We start from the raw sequence: 20,147 nt of genomic DNA, 5'->3' as shown, positions 1-20,147 counted from the left end.
CGATGCAAGAGAAATGTAGTTAGGAGCAAGGAAATTTAACCTTGCAAATGCATTGCATTCCATACACTTTCGCTCTGTACTCAGAAGGTATCTCACTATCTAGTTTGTAATTCTATCACTTTTAGAAAAAGATTAGTTCTTCCCATCATAGATGTTTTTGTCTTTGGAGGCATTATTTTTTGTGCAATAAATTGAGTTCCCCACTTACATTCTGCCCAACAATATATGGGGCTTATCCTTGTGTGCCTTAACTATCAATGAACAAACATAAATATTTTTTTCACTTTGGGATAGAGTGATCTGTTGTTTCTGTTGTTTTGAATCATTGTTGCTCCCAAAGGTTTGGATGCTCACTTAAGATCATGCTCTTCACCAGGCAACAGTGTTTGTATTCCTTACATTAAGTAGTGTTAGATGTTGTAGGGTGGGAAATTGTACCAGTTGCCTCTGTGGATCAGTTGCAGCTTATTTTCTGTAGCTTCCTATGTCATTTTTTAGAGACTGCTGCATGTCATGAATATAATATTCTAGTATTCCAATAAATTGCTGTTGTGTTTTCTCAAATTGTTCCAAACTTAGATCAACCCTAAGGCAAACCTATCATGGGGTTTTCTTGGAGAAATTTGTTCCAAAGGAGTATATAGTAATAAAATACAACTTTTCTGCTCCTCTCAGATTACTCAAAAATTAAATACAGTGGTACCCCGGGTTACGAATGTAATCCGTTCCGCGGCGCCATTCGTAACCCGAAATCTTTCGCTAGCCGAAAAAGCCATAGGCGCTAGCGCTAAAAGCCGCGATTTCGTGTGAAAAAGCGCCGAAAAGCACCAAAATTTTTTTCGTAAGCCGAAAAAAAAACGTAACCCGAAACAGTTTTTTCCTATGGGATTTTTTCGTATCCCGGAAATTTCGTAACACGGTGATTTCGTATCCCGGGGTACCACTGTATGTCTTTTATAATAATAAAAAAAACATTGCAGTAGTCCATCAGCACTACTATAATGTTTAAAGTACCACTTTCAGACCCAAATATCCTGATTATTGCTTCTGGTGAATCCATGGTAAAGACTTGCGTGATTACTACCATAAGCATGGTTATAAGTTTATGCAGAGAAAGACAGTACTTACTGTTGAAGGTCATTGTTGACTTTGGACGTCAAGTATAGGGAAAGTAAGAATAATTAATGCCGCATTTGGGTAATTAGGTAATCTTTACAGAACTTACTGTGGGAGACCCAGTGTGGTGTAGTGTTTTGGGTGTTGGACCATGTCTCTGGAGACCAGTGTTTGATTCCCAGCTCATCCATGGAAACCCACTGGGTGACCATGTCACAGTCTCTCAGCCTCAGGGGAAGACAATGGCAAAGCTTCTCTAAACAAACTTTGCCAAGAAAATTGCACAAAAGGCTCACCTTAGGGTTGCCATAAGTCAGAAATGACTTGAAGGCATACAACAACAAATGACAGTAATGTGGTATAGACTCATGGAAAAGCAGCTCCAATGCCATTTCTTGAACATATAAAAGATTCCTAAATTAATGAAGGAAAGCACCAGCTGAAGCTTCTTAAGCTCAGCAATGCCAGTCAATAATGGCTATGTAGGAAGAGGGAGCACAGTTTATCAGAGGCTACCTAAGAGGAGGAGCAAAATTCTGCTGCTGTCTACAATCCATGTGACTTATCAAAGCCCAACATTTGTTCTAGATTACAATATTTCTCCTTCGTGGTCTCTGTGAATCACACAGTTGGGTTTTCCTGCACGTGCACAATTGTGTGAATTCACAGGTGACTACTTGAAGAATTAGCTACAGGTATGCCACCTGTCCTCCTTCTTTGTGGTCTCATGTGAATTACACAATTGTGGAGGCACAGGAAAACCCAATTGTGTAAATTCATAAATGACCACTTGAAGAGCTACAGTTACGGGTAAGCAACCTGTCCTGTCTTTCTATCATACCACTAGAGTAAGTAGTCACATAAATTTGGAGTCAAGTGCATCCTATGTTATTTTGTAACCTTGTGGGGGACTTTGTTCTTACAGCCGTTTATAGAAAATCCAGAATTTTAATATTTCTAATTATAGAAACATACTAGTTTTTCAATCTAGAATGTGTTAGTGGTTTATTTATAGACATTAGTTTTGTTAGACAGATTTGTTTGAAACATTTAACAATTTTCCCTCATAATTTCTGAACTGATTGTTAAGTGGGTCAAGCCAAAATATAGTCATGGGAAAAAACAGACCTTTCCTATCATGCTACTCAGCTTTAAAATTACCTAACTGTGGTATTAATTATTCTTACCTTCCTTATACTTGACTTCTAAAGTCAATAATGACCTTCAAACATTTTTCAGAGATAGTTAATGACCATCCTATTTTAAACCTGTGGCCTTCTACTCCTCCTGTAATTAATAAAGCACCAGGACATTTTTTGTCATTACTTCTTAAGGAAATGCTCTGTACATCTCCTCCCTAAGTATAGCAAAATTGGAACAGTGAAAATAGAACATTATCTAATATATTTCAGTGCTGATATTTGTGATCACGGCCATTGGCATGATTAAATAATTTTCCCCATATATTTTAATGTGAGGTGGAGAAAATATGAAGGCCTATGTGTCCATAAGTATTTTAATTTTGTTTATATCTGTTTTAAAATCTTGTCTGCTAAATACCTGATGATAATCTTTGCAGAACGTTACTACTTATGAGTCTCTGAAATCCAGATTTCTTTTATATAGAAACAGTGCAACATTGCTTCTGGGTGTATATGTGCACATGCATGCTGTTGGATGTTTAAGTGAATTAAAGTAATATTACTACCATCCTGTTTCCTGTCCACTAGAGGACAGCACTGCTTCTGTATCTGAAATTACAAAGCAAAATATGTTGATCACTTCTTTGTAGTAAAAATCAAAAGGCTTATATGCCTCAGTCCTTTAGCAGAATTTATTTCATGTTTGTAAACCAGTTTTATCTAACTAAACCACTTCGTTGTGCAAAATGATCCTTTTGTGTATATGCTCAGTTTTATAATTGAAATGTCTATCTGCTTTTACTAGATGGAAAGGAAACAATTCCACTAACTTCTTAAGTTGTCTTTTTAACAGGAATATACTAAAAGTCAGAGATTCCAATCCTTTTTAATGGGGAAAATGTCATACCAATATAAATGACATATGGTACTAAAATGCAAAATGACTGTAATTTTCTGATACAAGCCAAATTGGGCATTGTATTGGTAAAATTCACGGACATTTTAAGACAGATATGTCCTTACGCTTAGATTCTAGATGTTGCTATCTTGCCTATGCTGTGGTACATATCAGTGGAGGAAGCCATGCCATACCTAGAGATTTGAAATTACAGTAATCTTGTAGGTGCAATTGATCAGGAAATTTGAATGCCCTGGTTGAATTGTTTGTTCAATCAGAACAACTGTATTTTCAGGCTAAAATAAAACTGCATTGATATTTTTGTAGTTGTATGTTATCAAACCTGAATTTAACCTGCATAAGACAGGTATAGAGCACTAGTGTCTAGAGCTGTAGCTACAGTTTTTAGATTTAAAATAGATAAAAACAGGCCAGGACAGAGATTTGAAGGAGAGGCTCCACCAAAGAAAGAAGAAACATCCCACCACTGAACAATAACATTACAAGAGAAACATGAGGTTGCACACTCCATGTTTCATCTTTAATATATAGCAACTTTTTTATGTTTCATATATTCTTATGCCACAGGTGATGGCTAATGTGATTGTATTGAGAATCTTATGGGACTATTGGATTGGGTTGTGCTTTGGTCATAGATTTGTAGCCATTATAGAACATTGACTATTGATTTTTTTAAAATGTTTTTGCCCTAATACTATACAAAATTCCCTATTTGTGCCTTTCACTCTAGTATTTGGGATCAGAAGACTAATTCAGAGCACATTTCCTACATGCATTAATTGTGTGACTTCATTGCACATTTGTCAACTTTGGGCTAATTATTTGTGTATAGCTTGGGCTGGGCATTGCATCTTGTGATCGTCTTTCTTACTAATAGGATTCTGTCTGCTTCATCAGGCAGCAATTGAAGGTTGCATGTACAGGGTAGGGGAGAAAGGTTTTAGCATGAATGAACTATTATAACAGGTTCTGGTGACTAGCTAAATCTGAAAAGAGGAGAAATTGAACTTAGGACAGGGAAGAACTAGAAACAAGATTACTAAAAAGAGAAAACATGTTGTAGTACTAGTTGCAATAAGTGTTACAAGGATTTGGTTGTAAATCTATACATTAATAATTTGTCAAAGGTTAAATTCTTTCAAGTGTTAATATTTAATTGCAAAAGGTATGAATTCTACACCACCTTGTAAATTTCACAATCTACATTGGAAGGACAAGAAAAATGTTTAGAAAAAGTTTGTGATCCGTATTGTGCTTTCTTTAGACTACTGGGCTGATTATGTAGATAGAATCCCCTGAAATTGGCCCATCTGTTGTTGTCCACACTACTATATGTTTTGGAACAGAATATTTGGAGTGTGAGAAGGAAAGGGTACAACAGTTGACCCTTGACCATCTGAAAGAGATCATGCCTCATTTGCCTGAGCCAGCAAGTATCAAGTGCCATAGATGGAAATATTCTCAGGTGACCAAAGCTTTCCTTGGGAGTCCAGGACAAATAACTCTCCATACAAAACCAATCTTGGTCTGTGGAGGCGATGGATTTACTCATTCCAATTTTGATGGATGCATAGATTTAACCGATGGGTATTGTGGAGGTTTTGAAATCCAGTTTATATCTTCATTTGTTTCTTCCAGTATCAACTTATTTTTATGATGAATTATACATTAATATACTAAATCTTGGTCTACTGGACCTAATTATCCTCTGTTTTTAAGAAATAAATAATGACAAGTAAAAAAAAAGTTTGTGATCCGTATTGTGCTTTCTTTAGACTACTGGGCTGATTATGTAGCAATGCATGATGCTGTGGTTAATATTAATTTTATGATCTTTAGAAGGTGAGAACAGGAGAAAACCTTTGCTACATCAGCCTGGATGCTAGTTTAGTGAGTATTATGTTCTCACAGTCACCAGCGAGATGGTTATGGAAAACCTATAAGCACAATTAGTACTCCTCCCGATTGTTACTCAGCAGCCTGTGTTGGGCAGCACACTACCTCTGATATGGCAAGCAGTATGTAGCCGTCATGACTATTAGCCTTTGGTAGCTTAGTTAGATTTAGAGCAAAAAGCATTATTTTTGTTGATTATCTTTTTTAAAAAAAGAGGACATGGCTTTATTGCCAGTCATAAGCATACTAATAAAAAAATCAATAAATATTAGATAGATAACAATTATTTGGTTGGCTCACACTATTAATTCATAATATGCAAATATATTTATCCAGCATCTTAATTGGATACATTCAGAAAAACAGCCAGGCTCAACCAGACCAAAGGCCCATCTTGTCCCACCTTCTGTTCCCACAGCGGTTTACAGCTAGGTTCCTCATTCTCATGTTCCCAACTAACTAGTGTCTACAAGTATACCACCTATGATATTGGAAGTAATATATAGCTATCATGACTAATGGCTCTTGATATCCTTATCCTCTTTAAAATTGTCCACGTTGGTGACCATAAGTACCTCTTGCAATGTAAATCCCATAGTTTAACTATACACTGCATGAGGTGATATTTCATTTATCAGTCCTGAACCTCCTATCATTTTTTTTCTCACTGGAAAACTCTGATGTCTAATATTATAAGAGAAGGGAAAGAAATCTCCCTACCTTTTCCCCACACAATTCCCTGTTAACTGCCCTCAAGTTGGCCCCAAGTCATGGCGACCCATGTCAAGTCGGCCCCAAGTCATGGCGACCAAGACTCTCTATCCTCCATTGCTGTGCTTTGGTTCTGTAGATACAATCCCGAGGACTCCCTGATTTAATTTGTCCACTGGTGTGTGATCTTCTTCTGTTTCTACTGCCTTCTACCTTTCCTGGCATTATTGTCTTTTCTTGTGAATCGTGCCATCTCAAGATGTGGCCAAAGTGCAATAGTCTAAGTTTTGTCCCCTTGTCTTCCAGGAAGAGTTTTAGAGTTTAATCTGTTCAAGGACCTATTTGATTGTCTTTTTTACTGTCCATGATATCCTCAGTCTTTTTGACTGTCCATGCAGCACTACATCTCAAATGAGTTTATTTATTTTCTGTCAGCTTTCTTCACTGCCCATCTCTCTCATCCATATACATCCTCTTATACAACTGTCAGGCTTCCCCTTCCTCCATAGCATGATTATTCACATTCAGACGTCTTACATCAATACATATAAAGCATATTTCCTAAGTAAACTACATGTATGGGAGCATAGCTGTTTCTTTAAACCTGGTTCTGTCCTAATTTTATGTAATGAGGCAAGTCGTGTATCATATCATACTTCTAAATGGTGTACACAACCTTCTGGAATTTCCCCCCTCAACCCAAAAGAGAAATCCCTGATATCTAAAGCAAGCTTGGATGGGTGTCAGGTGTCTGGACACCTCATTTAAATAATTTCCTTTTTTAAAATTTAATATAAATAAAATCTGTTTTATATGTACAGCGCTGTGTAAACTTACAGCGCTTTATAAATAAAGGTTAATAATAATAATAATATGTAATTGAATTGGAATTGTCCTTAAAGAACTGGGTTCCCTCTATCCCTTATGGTTTCATAACTACCATGCCATTTCTGTTCTCTGCTTTCTAATAGCCATGTGTCTTGGAATACCATATTGTCGATAAGTGAGTCTAGAATATCTACTATTGCTAGTGTTTCAGATGTCAGGAAAGAGGTGTTTACTTCCCACAGCCCATAATAATTTGTGACCACCCTTGCTTTCTGATTTAAATAGTTGCTTGGGTTTTTCTATAACACTGTAGTACAATATGAGATTCTACTAGTCATCTGATTTCAGTAAGTGGTTCCAACATTTGGTCCCCTTAGACACAAAAGCAGTATTAATTCCTGCTATGAGAGAAGATAGCAGCTGGTATAAGACAGACTTTGCTGACTTCTTAGTACCTGACAGTTTAATCCTATTTTTTTTAAAAAAAAGGACTTCCAAGGTATGCATTTCAAATAACTTTTCCTTACCTAATTGCTTAAGTGACCTACAGAGGCACCCAACCAGAATTGACCCCCATCATGCCTTTGGGGTCTGCTTGCTTTTATAATAACATTGACTTTATATCACTTGCAGTTTAGACTTGACCAGGAGTAAGATGAGCCTTGGGGCTATGCAAAACCATGGGAGCTCCTGCTCCAGAGCTTTTATTGTGTGGAATTCAGGCATATCTTGCTTCTGTGGTCCCAAGATGAGTGTTAAACAAATAAAGAGACTAATAAGGCTACTGTTTACATATTAGCAGCCTTTCCGAATTGATGGGCAAAAATTACAGATTTTAACATTTTGATAAAAATAGGATCCTTGAAGCAATTGACCAGCATTTGGTGGGGAGGGCATGTAAAGATTGGAAACTGTGTATCTTATTTAAAGAAAAGAAATATATTGACCCATGAAGAGTGATATTGAAGAATTACTTCTGTTTCCTAAATTAGTGTAATGTGTTACAAGATTTTAAAGTTGATGTGCTTATTTTTTTTTTTAAAAAAAGAGAGAAATTAGTTTTCATTTATAGGGAATCTGTTTCCTGCTGAAGAGGCTAATATTTTAATTAAGTCTAGAGTGAAGCTTTTTGAGTATCTGCTGATAAACTCCCTCTTTTATGTTGATGGTAATTAAACAGATCCCTAAGGACCCCAGGAGGCGCTCTGCAAGGCCTGTGCTAATTGTCAGACATGAGACACTGACCAGTTGGTTTGCTCTTGAATAGCTGATGGTGTGCTGTCAGCACAGCAGTTTTATTTTTATGTATTGTGAGCCGTTGTCAGGGCTAACTGGGTCCTATTGTGGCTGAAGATGTTGTGCAAATTGAGGCAGATGGCTCTGATTCAGACACGTGTCACTCAGAAAGGAGAGAGGGAATTGGCCCTGCAAAGTGGGGTCATGGAGGGTCACAGACCTGCTCTACACTTGTTAGTGTTTTCAAAAGCCCATGTGCAGCAACTTTGTTGTGCTCTGGGTTCTTTTTCTTTTTTTTTTCAAATGGGAGGGGGCTTTGTTTTGTGGAACATGGAAGGGTAGGCTGTTGTCATCCCTTTCCTTCCTGTCTCTGGGGCCTGGCTCTGCATGCAGAATGAATTAAGCAGATTGACAGAAGTTCATTGTTCCTAAAATGGCTTTTCAGTCAATTGAAGTGCTTAAAAGACTAGTTTTGCTTTTAATTCCATGTAATGAGTCAGTTTTTCATGTCTTGGAATTTAGTAATGGGGGATTAGATCTCAAGTTGCCTTTAACTATATAATCTTGTCATATGTTTCATAGGATAAAGTATATTTTATATTAATTTTAATTTAGAGTACTTGTCACTTCATGTGTGAGGGAGAATGACCATTCCCTTGAAGCTGTTTATGTCCACAAAATGTTAACACTTTAATTCTTTGGTGGGGGTTGTAGATTGCCTTGTTATCATTTGAAATAACCCAAAATAATATATATTCTCTTAGAAGCTCTGTTTTCAGATAAAGGTCTTTTTTTCATCTTTTTTTTTTCTAAATCTAAAGATCCATGGATGTAATGGGCTTCCTTTTTTAGCATGTTTAACTGTTTCTAAATTATATTTAGATTGTAGATTGTCTTTATATAGTATTAGTGCATTAATGTTGTAGTGCAGTTCAAGAACCTTTTCTGTTATGGGGATGATACTTACAGTCATTAAACTTTTGACAAAATATGGTTCTTGTTTTTTATTTTGTGTGAAGGTGTTAACAGATTTTGATTTCATCCCCTAGGTTTGCAGCTAAAACTGTGCATAGTGGGTCACTGATGCTGGTCACTGTGGAGCTGGAAGAAGGATCTACAGCACGGCTCATCATAAACACTGAAAAAACGGTGATTGGCTCTATACTACTGCGGGAGCTGAAGCCTGTCCTGTCCCAGGGGTAACCTGCTTACATCTGGACTTCAGAATCTGGCACACAACAAAAGTGCCTGGCATCGACTACTGCTGCCTTTCATTTATAATAATAGCCTTTCCATCTGGCATTGGAGGAAGAATACACTCTTGACATTCTTGTCTCCTGTTTTAGAATGCTATAGTGTGCATTTATCACACAAGCAAGTGCTTTGCATCTTTCCCCCCTGCTTTGCAACCAAAGAAACATGTATTTTACTGTCAGCTAAATTCTTAAATGTTATTTGTAAGGGCAGGGGGGGAGACTTAGCTTGTTATTCTATTCTGTTTTCATCATATTCCTTCCCATGCCTCAGCCTTTCATGAAAACAAGAAAAAACTGAGGAATAAGGTACCAAAAATCAGCCTAATCAGAACAGTAAAATAAAATTTGCAGAAATCAGCATCAAATGCTACATCATGCATGTCCATTGGATTGGATTTACATATGTATGGGGAGACACGGTGAGAGAAATAAAATTTTGCAGTGTTTATTGACCAGCTACTGTATCCTTCTGTTCTTGAGCTTATTTGTATCCAACTGTTTACCACAGCTGCCATAATCTTAATTTCCTAAAAATTAAGATTTTAATAAAGTCATGTTTATGATAAATTAGCTTATTTCTGTTTTATTGGACAAAACATTTTTTAAAAAATAACTATTCAAATTTGATATTACAGTCAATTCTCTATATGCATGGATTTTGTTATACATAGATTCAAGCATCCATGGCTTGAAAATATTTTTAAAATATATAAATTCCAAAGAACAAACCATGATTTTGCCATTCTATTATTTTACTATGCCAGTATATTTAATGGAACTTGGGCATCCATGGATTTTGGCATCCATGGTGGTGGTGGTGGTGGGGAGGCTGGAACCAAACCCCAGCAGATACCAAGGACCTACTGTACTTGAGCATCTGAGTCTTTTATATGGGACCATATGATCTATTTTGTGGAAAGGGGAAAATTGCCAAGAATCATTTGTAACACTGGTTTTCAAATCTTCTCTCTGAATCTCTCTTTTAAAATGTGATTACTTCTTAGCTATACAGCTAGTTCTTCAGTTATGCCCCCCCTCCCAATAGAATCTCAAGTTGTTGCCATGATTTTCACTAGTTTTTGCTTCTTAATTCTTGATCTGGCAATATTGGGGAAACTTTTCACTACTTAAATTTGATCCTACAGGCATAAATCCCCAAGTGTTCTATCTTAATAATATTGTGGGGTTTCAGGTGGGATATGTCTCACTTCTGGATCCAGCATGGCATTGTGGTTTGAGTGGTGGACTACAGCTCTGGAGACCAGGTTTTGATTCCCAGCTCAGCCATGAAACCCTTTGAGTGACCTCAAGCAAGTCACATGCTCTCTGGCAAAGGCAATGACAAACCTCCTCTGAAGAAATCTTGCCAAGAAAACCCAATGATATGTTCACTTTGGGGTCGCCATAAGTCAAAAATGACTTGAAGGCACACAACACACATACACATGTCTCAGTTCTACCTAGGACAGTACTCCACTGAATACCCAGCTATGTATCATCTGTTTCAAGATTTCATCTTTATACAAAGTTCCTCTGTAAAGAAGATATCTGAGTGCACTGATAGCTTAGAAACAAAGAGTAAAATCTAGTGTGAAATCAAAGGCTTTCATGGCCAGCATCCATAGTTTTTTGTGGGTTTTTTGGGCTATGTGGCCATGTCCTTTCCAGGCAAGCATTCTCTGAAGATGCCAGCCACAGATGCTGACGAAACATCAGGAAGAGACTCTTCTAGAACATGGCCACATAGCCCGAAAAACCCACAAATAACAATCGTAAAATCCAGCATTGACACTGAAGCAGTGGAACCTTCACCTCTCCTCTTGTACCCCAGCCCCCTAAGAAATTTGCTGGAGAATCATGGGGCCTTGTGGGAAGCTGCAGGGGTTGGAAGAATCTTCCCTGTATTGATAGAAGCTACTCCAGGTGATAGTAGTTTGTTAGATATCCTTACTGATCGATTGTAATCATTCTATTTTACAGTCAGTGGGCAGTTTTATCCAATATCTGTACTAGATGAGGAAGTTTGTTTGCTCACAGTTTTAAATACTGTTTAGGGTTTATTGTATTAAAAAAAGTAACTGAGTTCAGTCTGATAATGTTACCATGCAGTCAAAAGGCAGACCATACAACTTTTATTGAGGGAGAATTGTGCATATTCCTTATGTATACAATTACATTTGTTGTCAAATTCTAATTCTGAAATTTACTCCAGTAATTTTGCAGCTGTTCATTTGAACTTGTGTGACATTAAGTGGTTTGTGTATCTGGCTATTTAAAAAACATCAGAGGGAGACAGTCCCTTGTGGCACCTGTCCTATTTTGGAGGATCCTCCAATGCTCTGCAGTACATGTAGGCTGGGAGGGTATCACTAAAAACCATCCCTCCTTGTTTCATTGACTGTACTATATCAAAGTGGAGTGACATGAATTAGCTAAAATGGAATATTTCACCAATCCTTTTACTATCCTGTTAATCTTCTGTTTGACCGACATATTCAAAATTAGTCTTGGAAAATGAAGGCATATATCACAATCATGGACATGAATGCAAATAAATTGTTAATATTATGACTCATATTATTGGTTCAAGTAATAGCCTTATTATTATTATTGTTATTGTTATTGTTATTGTTGTTATTATTATTATTATTATTATTATTAATTATTAACCTTTATTTACCCTGTTGGGTGGTCCATTAGCAAAAAGCTATTTTAGCTCCATATCTGGGACTAATTTGAGATTATAACTTTTGTTTTGTATAGACAAAATAAATACACTAACTTTTTGGGAGTTCTGAGGAGCAGGCAGATGAGTTTGTGTAGAACTGGAGGAAGGGAGGTAAGCAAAAGAGCTTAGTGATTTCCAAACAAAACACTTCATGCAACCATCTGTTGTACTATGGTGTCCACATAATCAAAGTTCTGTGCTGTTTCCATAGGGATTCCTTACCATCGGTGGAAATAGTTGATGTTATTAGCATACCTCAAACATAACAGAAGGCTGCAGGGAATTCATTGTTCCAAGTGAATGTGAATATGTTAGCAGCATGCTAGTGTCTTTCTAAATTTTTTGGCCCAAGAATATCACTGTTCCCAGATTTTTTTTAGAAATGTTATCTCTAAGTGAGCCATTCCTTGTGACTCATGATACAAAGTCCAACTTTATCTAGAACATTCCATCCTGAAAAATACCTGTACATCAACCCTCAGTTTTGGAGTGAGGGCGGAGGGAGATAAAAAGGAAGTGGGGACATATCACTGATGTCAGTGCGACATTGGATCTGCTTTGGGTTTAATATGGGCTCTAGACATCTTGGCACTGCTAGTAATGTGTAGCTCTAACCAATAGAGGGGGGAAAGGCATGGCTGTCCACAGGCCCTATCTTTATCATTAGGGTATACAACCTGGCCTTGAAATTCCCAGTCAAAGGGCAAAACACACCTTGAAAAAACTTTCACTGAAAGGAGATTCTCACATCAGCACTTGTATCAGTTTTTCTACTATGTTTCCATGAGATGCTTCTATCCTATTATTCTGCTGGCATTATTGGGGTGAAGCTGAGCATACTTGAATTAAAGACCATCAGTGATAGAGATTGGTTAAAAAAAAAAGGTGTTGTTCTGTGCCTTCAGATAATACTGTCACAGATACATAGACCTCTCTTCTGAACTGTCTGCTTTGTTCTCAGAGACTATTTTGTCTTTGCATGCAAGGATTAATAATTGTAGTTTTTTCCCCCTGCTGTAGGATTAAATACTCTTCAGCATCTTCCCTGTATTTGAACATTCCAAATCTTGTAAAAGCATTCTTCTGCAAAGAAAAATACATGGGGTTTTTGTGCAAAAAAGAACCAAAGCTGTTTTATGTATTGGAAACAGTATTTTCTATGTAGGAAACCTGTCCCATGCAGAAAAATCTTTTGTGTGCAACCCCCCTGTGCCCCCCGTACATAATTCCAGTGCAACATTGTAATTCCAGTGCAACACTTCAGGATGTCAAATTCTGAGGAGAAACTTGTTCAAAATTCTTGCTAATCTTTTTTTTTCTCAGTGGGGTTTTCCAACTGTCAAGAAACCCATCTTTCAGCCTGGGAACAAATAATTACAAATAATATTCTTTCCATCTCTATTTCAAGCACAACAACAGTACTCTTCTCCACCAACATTGTTCTGCTTTGTGTAAGATTTTTAAGACTAGCAGAACAGGATAAAACAACAGTAAGTTGTTCAAAGGAACACCACTACAGCATGTCTTCTTGTACCTTTCTCTTTCCAAATCAGGGTGGGAAGACTGGTAAACCAGTCACTTCTGCAAATACACTGTGGTCCAGTGAGGATCTTCCAACCATGGTAGGAAAACACAATTATAAAAGCTGAGGTTGTAGTCAAGGAAAGATAGGAAGCAGTCAGAGCATGTAGAGAGTGTTGGATTTGTCCCAGCCTTGAAACATTGGAGAAGTATAAGGAAGAGACAGCCTCTGACTCTTGAGGTAAAGGCTTTCCTAGGAACAGGCAGGGGGAAGAGGTCAAGGAAGAGTTCTTCAAACAGGTTCCAGGATTTGGCTTCTAACCTAATGAGCCTCAGTTTGCCTATCCCCTACACCCTCCAAAACACTTCTAAAGAGCTTGGGCAGACTTCTCTCTGTATTGGAGGATTACTTGTCTGCCATATATGTAAAGACTGCATTCCAGTCAGGAAAGGAGTTGGTCAATCCAACCCTGGGAAATAGCTGGAGGTCCCTGTTCTGCTACTTTAGCTGGTAAGTGGTTCTACATGACCTGAATTTACACTGATTCCAGGCTTAAGGCATTTGAGTTGTATACAAATAAATAGCCCTCTGTGACTTGACAATCATGTCAAAAAGGAAACTTTTACCTTTTACTTTTACAAATAAACTGGGAACAATAAACCTGTTTGAAGTGGAATTCTTGAGTATGCTGCATTTGCATACTATGAAGACAGAAGCCTATGATATCCTACTCCCTATGAAGGCAGTGGCCTGGTTACAAGAATGAATAAACTAAAGCTATTCATTGGAAGGGGTTTCTGAATTAGGGCTCCATTGAATTCACCTTTGACAACTCCAGCATTACTTTTTCAAGCCAATTTGTAGATCATAAGACATTAAAATGTGCAGACAATGTCTAGAAAGTTCTAAAGAATAGAGGCAATGGCAGAAGTACTTCACTCTATGAGAAAATGCTCAGTGTGCATGTATAGATTAATGACATCAAGTACCCAACACACTTGCGCATGGACTTGGATGTGCAGGATTCCTTAGCGCTGAATACAGTTGTACTTCTGGATTCAGCAGAACGTAGGACCTTTGCTCCATTTGAAGAAAGAGCTGGCTCATATTCTCAACAATTAAACTGCATCTCACAAGATGAACAAGCACAGCTTGCACCGAAGACCCCAAAATACCAGAGGTGACCAGATGAACTCCAAAATTCATTTATCCAGAAATTCTCTGAAACCTTGCCAACAATCCTCTTTGGATGTATGCACTGGCAAGGAAAGAGATTATCCTATAAATTGTTATGAACTCTACCTGAGCCCATTATTTTGTTAACAAGGTTTCTATATGTAATTAACTTCCCTGTTAGTGAAGAACCATGTTACCAGTTGAGTAATAATAACATTTATTAAATATGTTAATTAGCCAGTAATAGGTTATGTTCTCTGGCCAAGTGTATCTCAATCAGGAATGATCTGATACGGACATTATCCCTTTTTCGGGCTTAACTCTTTTTAAGTTGCACTGACTTAACCCTGTGTTTGTAAGAACCACTAAAAAAGCAATTTCAGGCAGCCAAGAGTCTTCCCTGCATAGTGATGTGTTGAAGAAGTAAATCTGACCAGCATGAGGCCAAGACTGCAGGTACAGTTGGCCCTCCATATCCACAGATTTCTTTATCTACAGGTTCAATCACTCACGGCTTGAAAATATTCAAGGAAATATAAATTCTAAAATGCAAACCTTGATTTTGCCATTTTATGTAAGGGACACCATATTACTATGCCATTGTATATAATGGAACTTAAGCATCCATGGATTTTGGTGTCCAAGGGGGATCTGGAACCAAACCCCAGTGGATACCAAGGGCCCATTGTATAGCTTTTTCAAAGATATTTGGTTGAGCACAATGGGATGTTTTAACCCAGTGAGCTTGTGCATTCTGTCATCAGGGAACAGTCCCTCTAGCCATGAATATTCTAGATCAGTGGTTTGCAAACACCTACAGATGTTTTGGACCTCAATTTCCAAAAGCATCAGGGAGTAAAACTGGTGGTCAGGACATCTAGGAACTGAATTCTAAAATATCTGGAGGATCAAAAGTTCAAGACTGATCAAGACCAGGAGTTGGCAAAGTTTAAACATGTTTAGATGGGAGTTTATTGATCACTTCATGCAAGTACCCATCTGTTTTCGTTCATGTGCAAAAGCAAAACCAAAACAATCAGCTTGGATGATTTGTAGTTCTGAAAAAGATGGGATGGAGTGGGGTTGAATAATGAGTACTATTTGTATTTCTAACCAGAATCCATTGAAGAATTTTCAGCTTTGTGCTGAAAGAGTAAAAATAATCAGAAATCATATTGAGAAATCTTCTGTGAGAGATTTAAAACTTGAATTTGATTCTCACCTTTCAAATCAGTAGTTATCTCTGTGCCTCACACAAATGAGTTATCTATGGCTGCACAATGCATAACCAGGAACCTTCTAGAGCTGTTTTTGTGATAGCCTTGCCCACTCCCCTTGCACCTAACCAGCAGGCTTCCTGCCTCAACCTTTCGTTTTCATCCGCCACAACAGCAGCAACAAAGGAACAGTTCTTGAGCTTCTTTGACAATTTTAGTTACAATTCTGGCTAGTTTTTGCTCTTCTCTTTCTTGTGCATTTTGGCCTAGTTTCTAGAATCTGATAAATGGCTTGTATTTTGGACTGTTGATTTCATATACAGATATCATCTTGGCTTGTTGTTGAAGTATTATATATCATTGGCATCCTTCAAGAAATGTACTTCATGTGGGGCAAACCCCCCCCCCCCAAAAGATGGTTACTTGTGCTTTCTTTCATGCCTTGGCAAGGGTCATAATATGGGCTCTTCTTCTCAATGCAGAGCTTTCACCTCTGAAGGAAGATGAAATCACAGAGCTCAGCTAAAAGCCCTTCTGTGGGAAAGGCTCTGGTGGCCTCTGACCTAGCGAAGGAGAACGAATTGCTCCATGCAGGTGGAAGTATTTCAGGCCTTTCCTCCATGTCCTCGCCTCCTTGGTTTTCTTTGGCCCCAACCACCTCCTGTTCATCCTCCCAGGTGGCAATGAAGAGGTCCCTTGGGGAGCTAGCAGCTCAATTTGAGCCATCTGCTGAAGCCATTAAATGTCCCACACTAGACTCTGCAGCCTGTCCTTGAGTGCCTTTGACACTGGGTAAATTTATCAATGTCAGAGAATTCATGTTGGTTTCCAAGCAAGAGAAGAGGTGGCATTAAAAGAAGAAGAGGGCTAAAAAGTTCGAGAATCTCAATCCAAAGCCCAGTCCTTGTTGTGTCAAAGTCCTGATCTCTCTCAACAGCCCCTCTTGATTGAAGCTGTTTAGGAAGTGGGGACCTCTATGCTATGGGTGACTCTGAGCATTCCCCTGATCATCAGGCACACAATGGACTACAGTGGAAAACCCTTAGCTGGAGACATTGCCCTGAAGAGGCATGCTTTGCTTCTCTTCTTTGGTCTGTCATACCAAGCTAGGTCCACAACTGAGTACCCTTTTTATGGTAAAAAGAGCATTTTTAATGCAAAGACTGATGGCAAGTTTGAGCATTGCACACAACACATACATTGCACACAACACATACAACAGCCCGCAGATTTGACTTCCAGCCTCATGCTTAGCTGTTGTCCTATTGTCATTAGACCTGGCAAAAGCAGTCCTTGGGATCTAAGAGATTTGGAGCCATTGCCTTCTAGACCATCTAGAGGGGCTGCTAAGCCTTCTGCTTCGTTGCACAAGGCATCCAATTCTGATAAATACCAGATGCTGTCCTATAGAAAATGGTCTCAGGATCAAGGGAAGCAGTGCCTCTGACCCACTGGTGAGCCTTCTTCTCAGATCCATTCTAATATTTCACAAGAGACTGCAAAGTTACTACAGCACCTGGGCTTCTATCATCAAAGACATTTCAGTTCTAGACTTAGTTTGGAGAAGGCATGCAATAGAGTTTTGGGACTATCCACCATTGGGTATATAATTCGCCTTACTCCTCTTCCACTGCACTCAAAGAGGAAGTCAACACTTTTCTCCCCAGGGGAGTCATCAAACCTGTTTTGATTCATTGGGAGTTCTCCCATTACTTCACTGTGTCTACGAAAGATGGAGATCTTAACCCAGTCTTGGACCGTTGTCATGTTAACGTCTTCATAGAGATACATTTCAGGATAGTCACTCTTGGTTCCATTCTGCTTCTGTTGTAGGAAGGGAATTGGTTTGTGACAATGGATTTTAAGGACACATGATTCCACATCGTGATCTCACCATCGCACAGGTGTTTCCTTTGCTGTGGGAAGAAGGGGCCATCAATTTTGCATCTACCATTCAGATTTTGCACTGCATCTTGGGTCTTCATGAAATGCATGGTGGTGGCAGCTGCATGTCTAAGGAACCAAGGTTTCCTTGTCTGTCCATACATTGACAATTGCCTCCTTGTTACTTACACATGCTTCTGCCTACTGGACAACAGCCATCTTACATTTTGTCTTCTGGATTTTTTGGGCCTCACTGTCAATCTGGAAAAGCCTCACCTGGAACCATTGCAGGAGGTGAGATTCATAGGAGCACTTCTGTACTATTGTGTCTCCAGAACATTCCTGCCTGATGACAGATACTGATCAGACCACATTGAGATGCAGATGCAATTGTCAAGTTTCCATGTGAGACATCCAAGTTCTCCTGAGATACATGGCCACTACAACATCATTGATACCATTCACAAGGCTGAGGATGAGGCTGCTGCAGGCTTGATTCCTGTCCTGTTTTGATCCCCTTGTAAATACTCCTTAAATGTGTCTTACTATCACGAGAAGTGTTCATTGGTCCTTAGAGTGGTGGGTCGAGGCAAGAAATATGCAGGCCTATATATCTTTCCTTACAACAATCACCACAGATGCCTACATGGAAGGATGGGGAGCTCAACTGGAAAGCTTCACTGTCAGAGACCACTGGATTCCTGAAGACAGCACTTTCCACATCAACGTTCTTGAGATGTTAATAGTTGAAAAAGCTTTTCAGGCTTTTGAGGTCTATTCTATAAAGTCTATAGCTACATCATTTGTCTTTCTGAGGGGTGTGCCTTTGGAGAATGTGTTCAGAGCAGCTACATGGTCACAGCATTTGACCCTCATCTCCCACTATAGAATAGATGCAAGATCAAGGGCTGATACTGCTTTGGGGAGAACTGTTTTGTTTTTCTGTCTTGCATGACATTCCTACCTCCTATGGTTAGTAGCTTGCTAGTCTGTCATTTGTGTGAGTTGTGAAGACAATAAAGAAGGACCAATTACTCACCTGAAACTGTTGTTCTTTCAATGATCATCTGTGAACTCATACAACCCTGGCCATCCTCCCCTCATCATGTTCTGCCTATCCCTAGATGCTTGGCTGGTGCTTCAGTGTCTATATTACTAAGGATTTAGGTGGGAAACATGGTGGCTAGATGTGCAAGGAGTGGGCAAGGCTACCACCAAAACACTTTTGGCTAAAATAATTAAGAATAAGAATAATTATTTATATATCCTGCCTCTCCTTATGGATCGAGGCGGGATTACAATAAGCAATATAGTACAAAATCAGCAATGTAACACAATCCCCCTAAACCCTCCACCTACATAAAAATAACAATCAGCTACAGTTTAAAACAATAAATTCTGAAAAAACAATTTAAAATATGCTTTAAAATACACAGATGCAAAATGCAAAACTCTCTACTCTGTCCAAAAGATGCACTGCTCAAGCACAGATAAACCATTTGTGTGAGTTCAAAGACGACCACTCAAAAAACTACAGTGACAAGTGAGCAAATTGTCCTTTCACTTTGTGGTTGCTGACCTACCTTACAATGGCAACCTTACCAGAGATGCAGCTTCTGAAGCTTACTATATCACTTCATAATTTTTTTATGGAGAAAGGTCAGACAAACAGTGAAGAAGAAACCTATGATCTATCAAATTTAAAATGTCCAAGTATCAAGTTAGAGTTTAGCTTTGGTCCTGAGTCTTTTTTTTTTTAAAGTTTATTTTTCTAATTTATATCACAGACATTAAAATAAATACTTTAACAAGAAAACAATGAAGAAACAGATAAGACTTATGGGTTATTCTCTAAATCTAACATCATATTCCAATATATACTTCCTTTATAATTTATTATTATTATTATTATTATTATTATTATTATTAACTTTTATTTATGAAGCGCTGTAAATTTACACAGCGCTGTACATGCAATCTTTTTAGTTAGACGGTTCCCTGCCCTCGGGCTTACAATCTAAAAAGACAAGACACAGAAGGAGAAGGGAGTGGTGGAGGGAAAGGGTAAGAGGTCCAGCAGTTCCTCTCTACCTCCAAGGCCTGGACCAAGGCAGATGGACTGGAGGGAGGGCTTGGCTTCAAAATGGATGGTTAATCATTTTCCAGGGAAAATACATACTCTCAAGTAGGATAATACATATACAGTACATAGCAATACAGGAAATGGATCGATAAACAGCCAACAACAGAACATCAGATAGTAAGCGACAATTATGCAATGCCTGGGAAGGCTTCTCTGAACAGGATGGTTTTCAACTCCGTTTTGAAGCTGGTTAAAGAAGTGATGGCTCTTACTTGTGGGGGAAGAAGGTTCCAGGAGTGAGGGGCAGCGAGTGAAAAGGGGCGAATCCGGGATGGGGCAGAGGAAATCCTGGGCTGAGACAGCAGACCTTGACTACCAGAACGGAGGGCCCTGGTGGGAAGGTGAGGAGAAAGAAGGTCTGATAAGTAAGGAG

The 20,147-nt window shown here is 38.5% G+C and overlaps 1 protein-coding gene across 1 annotated transcript in view; it reads left to right on the top strand.

The window, feature by feature from the left end:
- Window positions 1-9,671, top strand: part of AP3B1 (adaptor related protein complex 3 subunit beta 1) — a 217,981-nt gene extending 208,310 nt beyond the window's left edge. Inside the window, exon 27 of the mRNA XM_042448309.1 lies at window positions 8,898-9,671. Within this exon, the coding sequence (XP_042304243.1) occupies window positions 8,898-9,051 (154 nt within the window). The 3' untranslated portion in view covers window positions 9,052-9,671. The remainder of the gene's footprint in view (window positions 1-8,897) is intronic.
- The last annotated feature ends 10,476 nt before the right edge of the window (window positions 9,672-20,147 follow it).

This window comes from Sceloporus undulatus, chromosome 2 (genome assembly GCF_019175285.1).
Source record: "Sceloporus undulatus isolate JIND9_A2432 ecotype Alabama chromosome 2, SceUnd_v1.1, whole genome shotgun sequence".
NCBI lineage: Eukaryota > Metazoa > Chordata > Lepidosauria > Squamata > Phrynosomatidae > Sceloporus > Sceloporus undulatus.
Note: the sequence above shows the minus strand (reverse complement) of the source record. Positions and strands in the feature narration are given on the sequence as shown.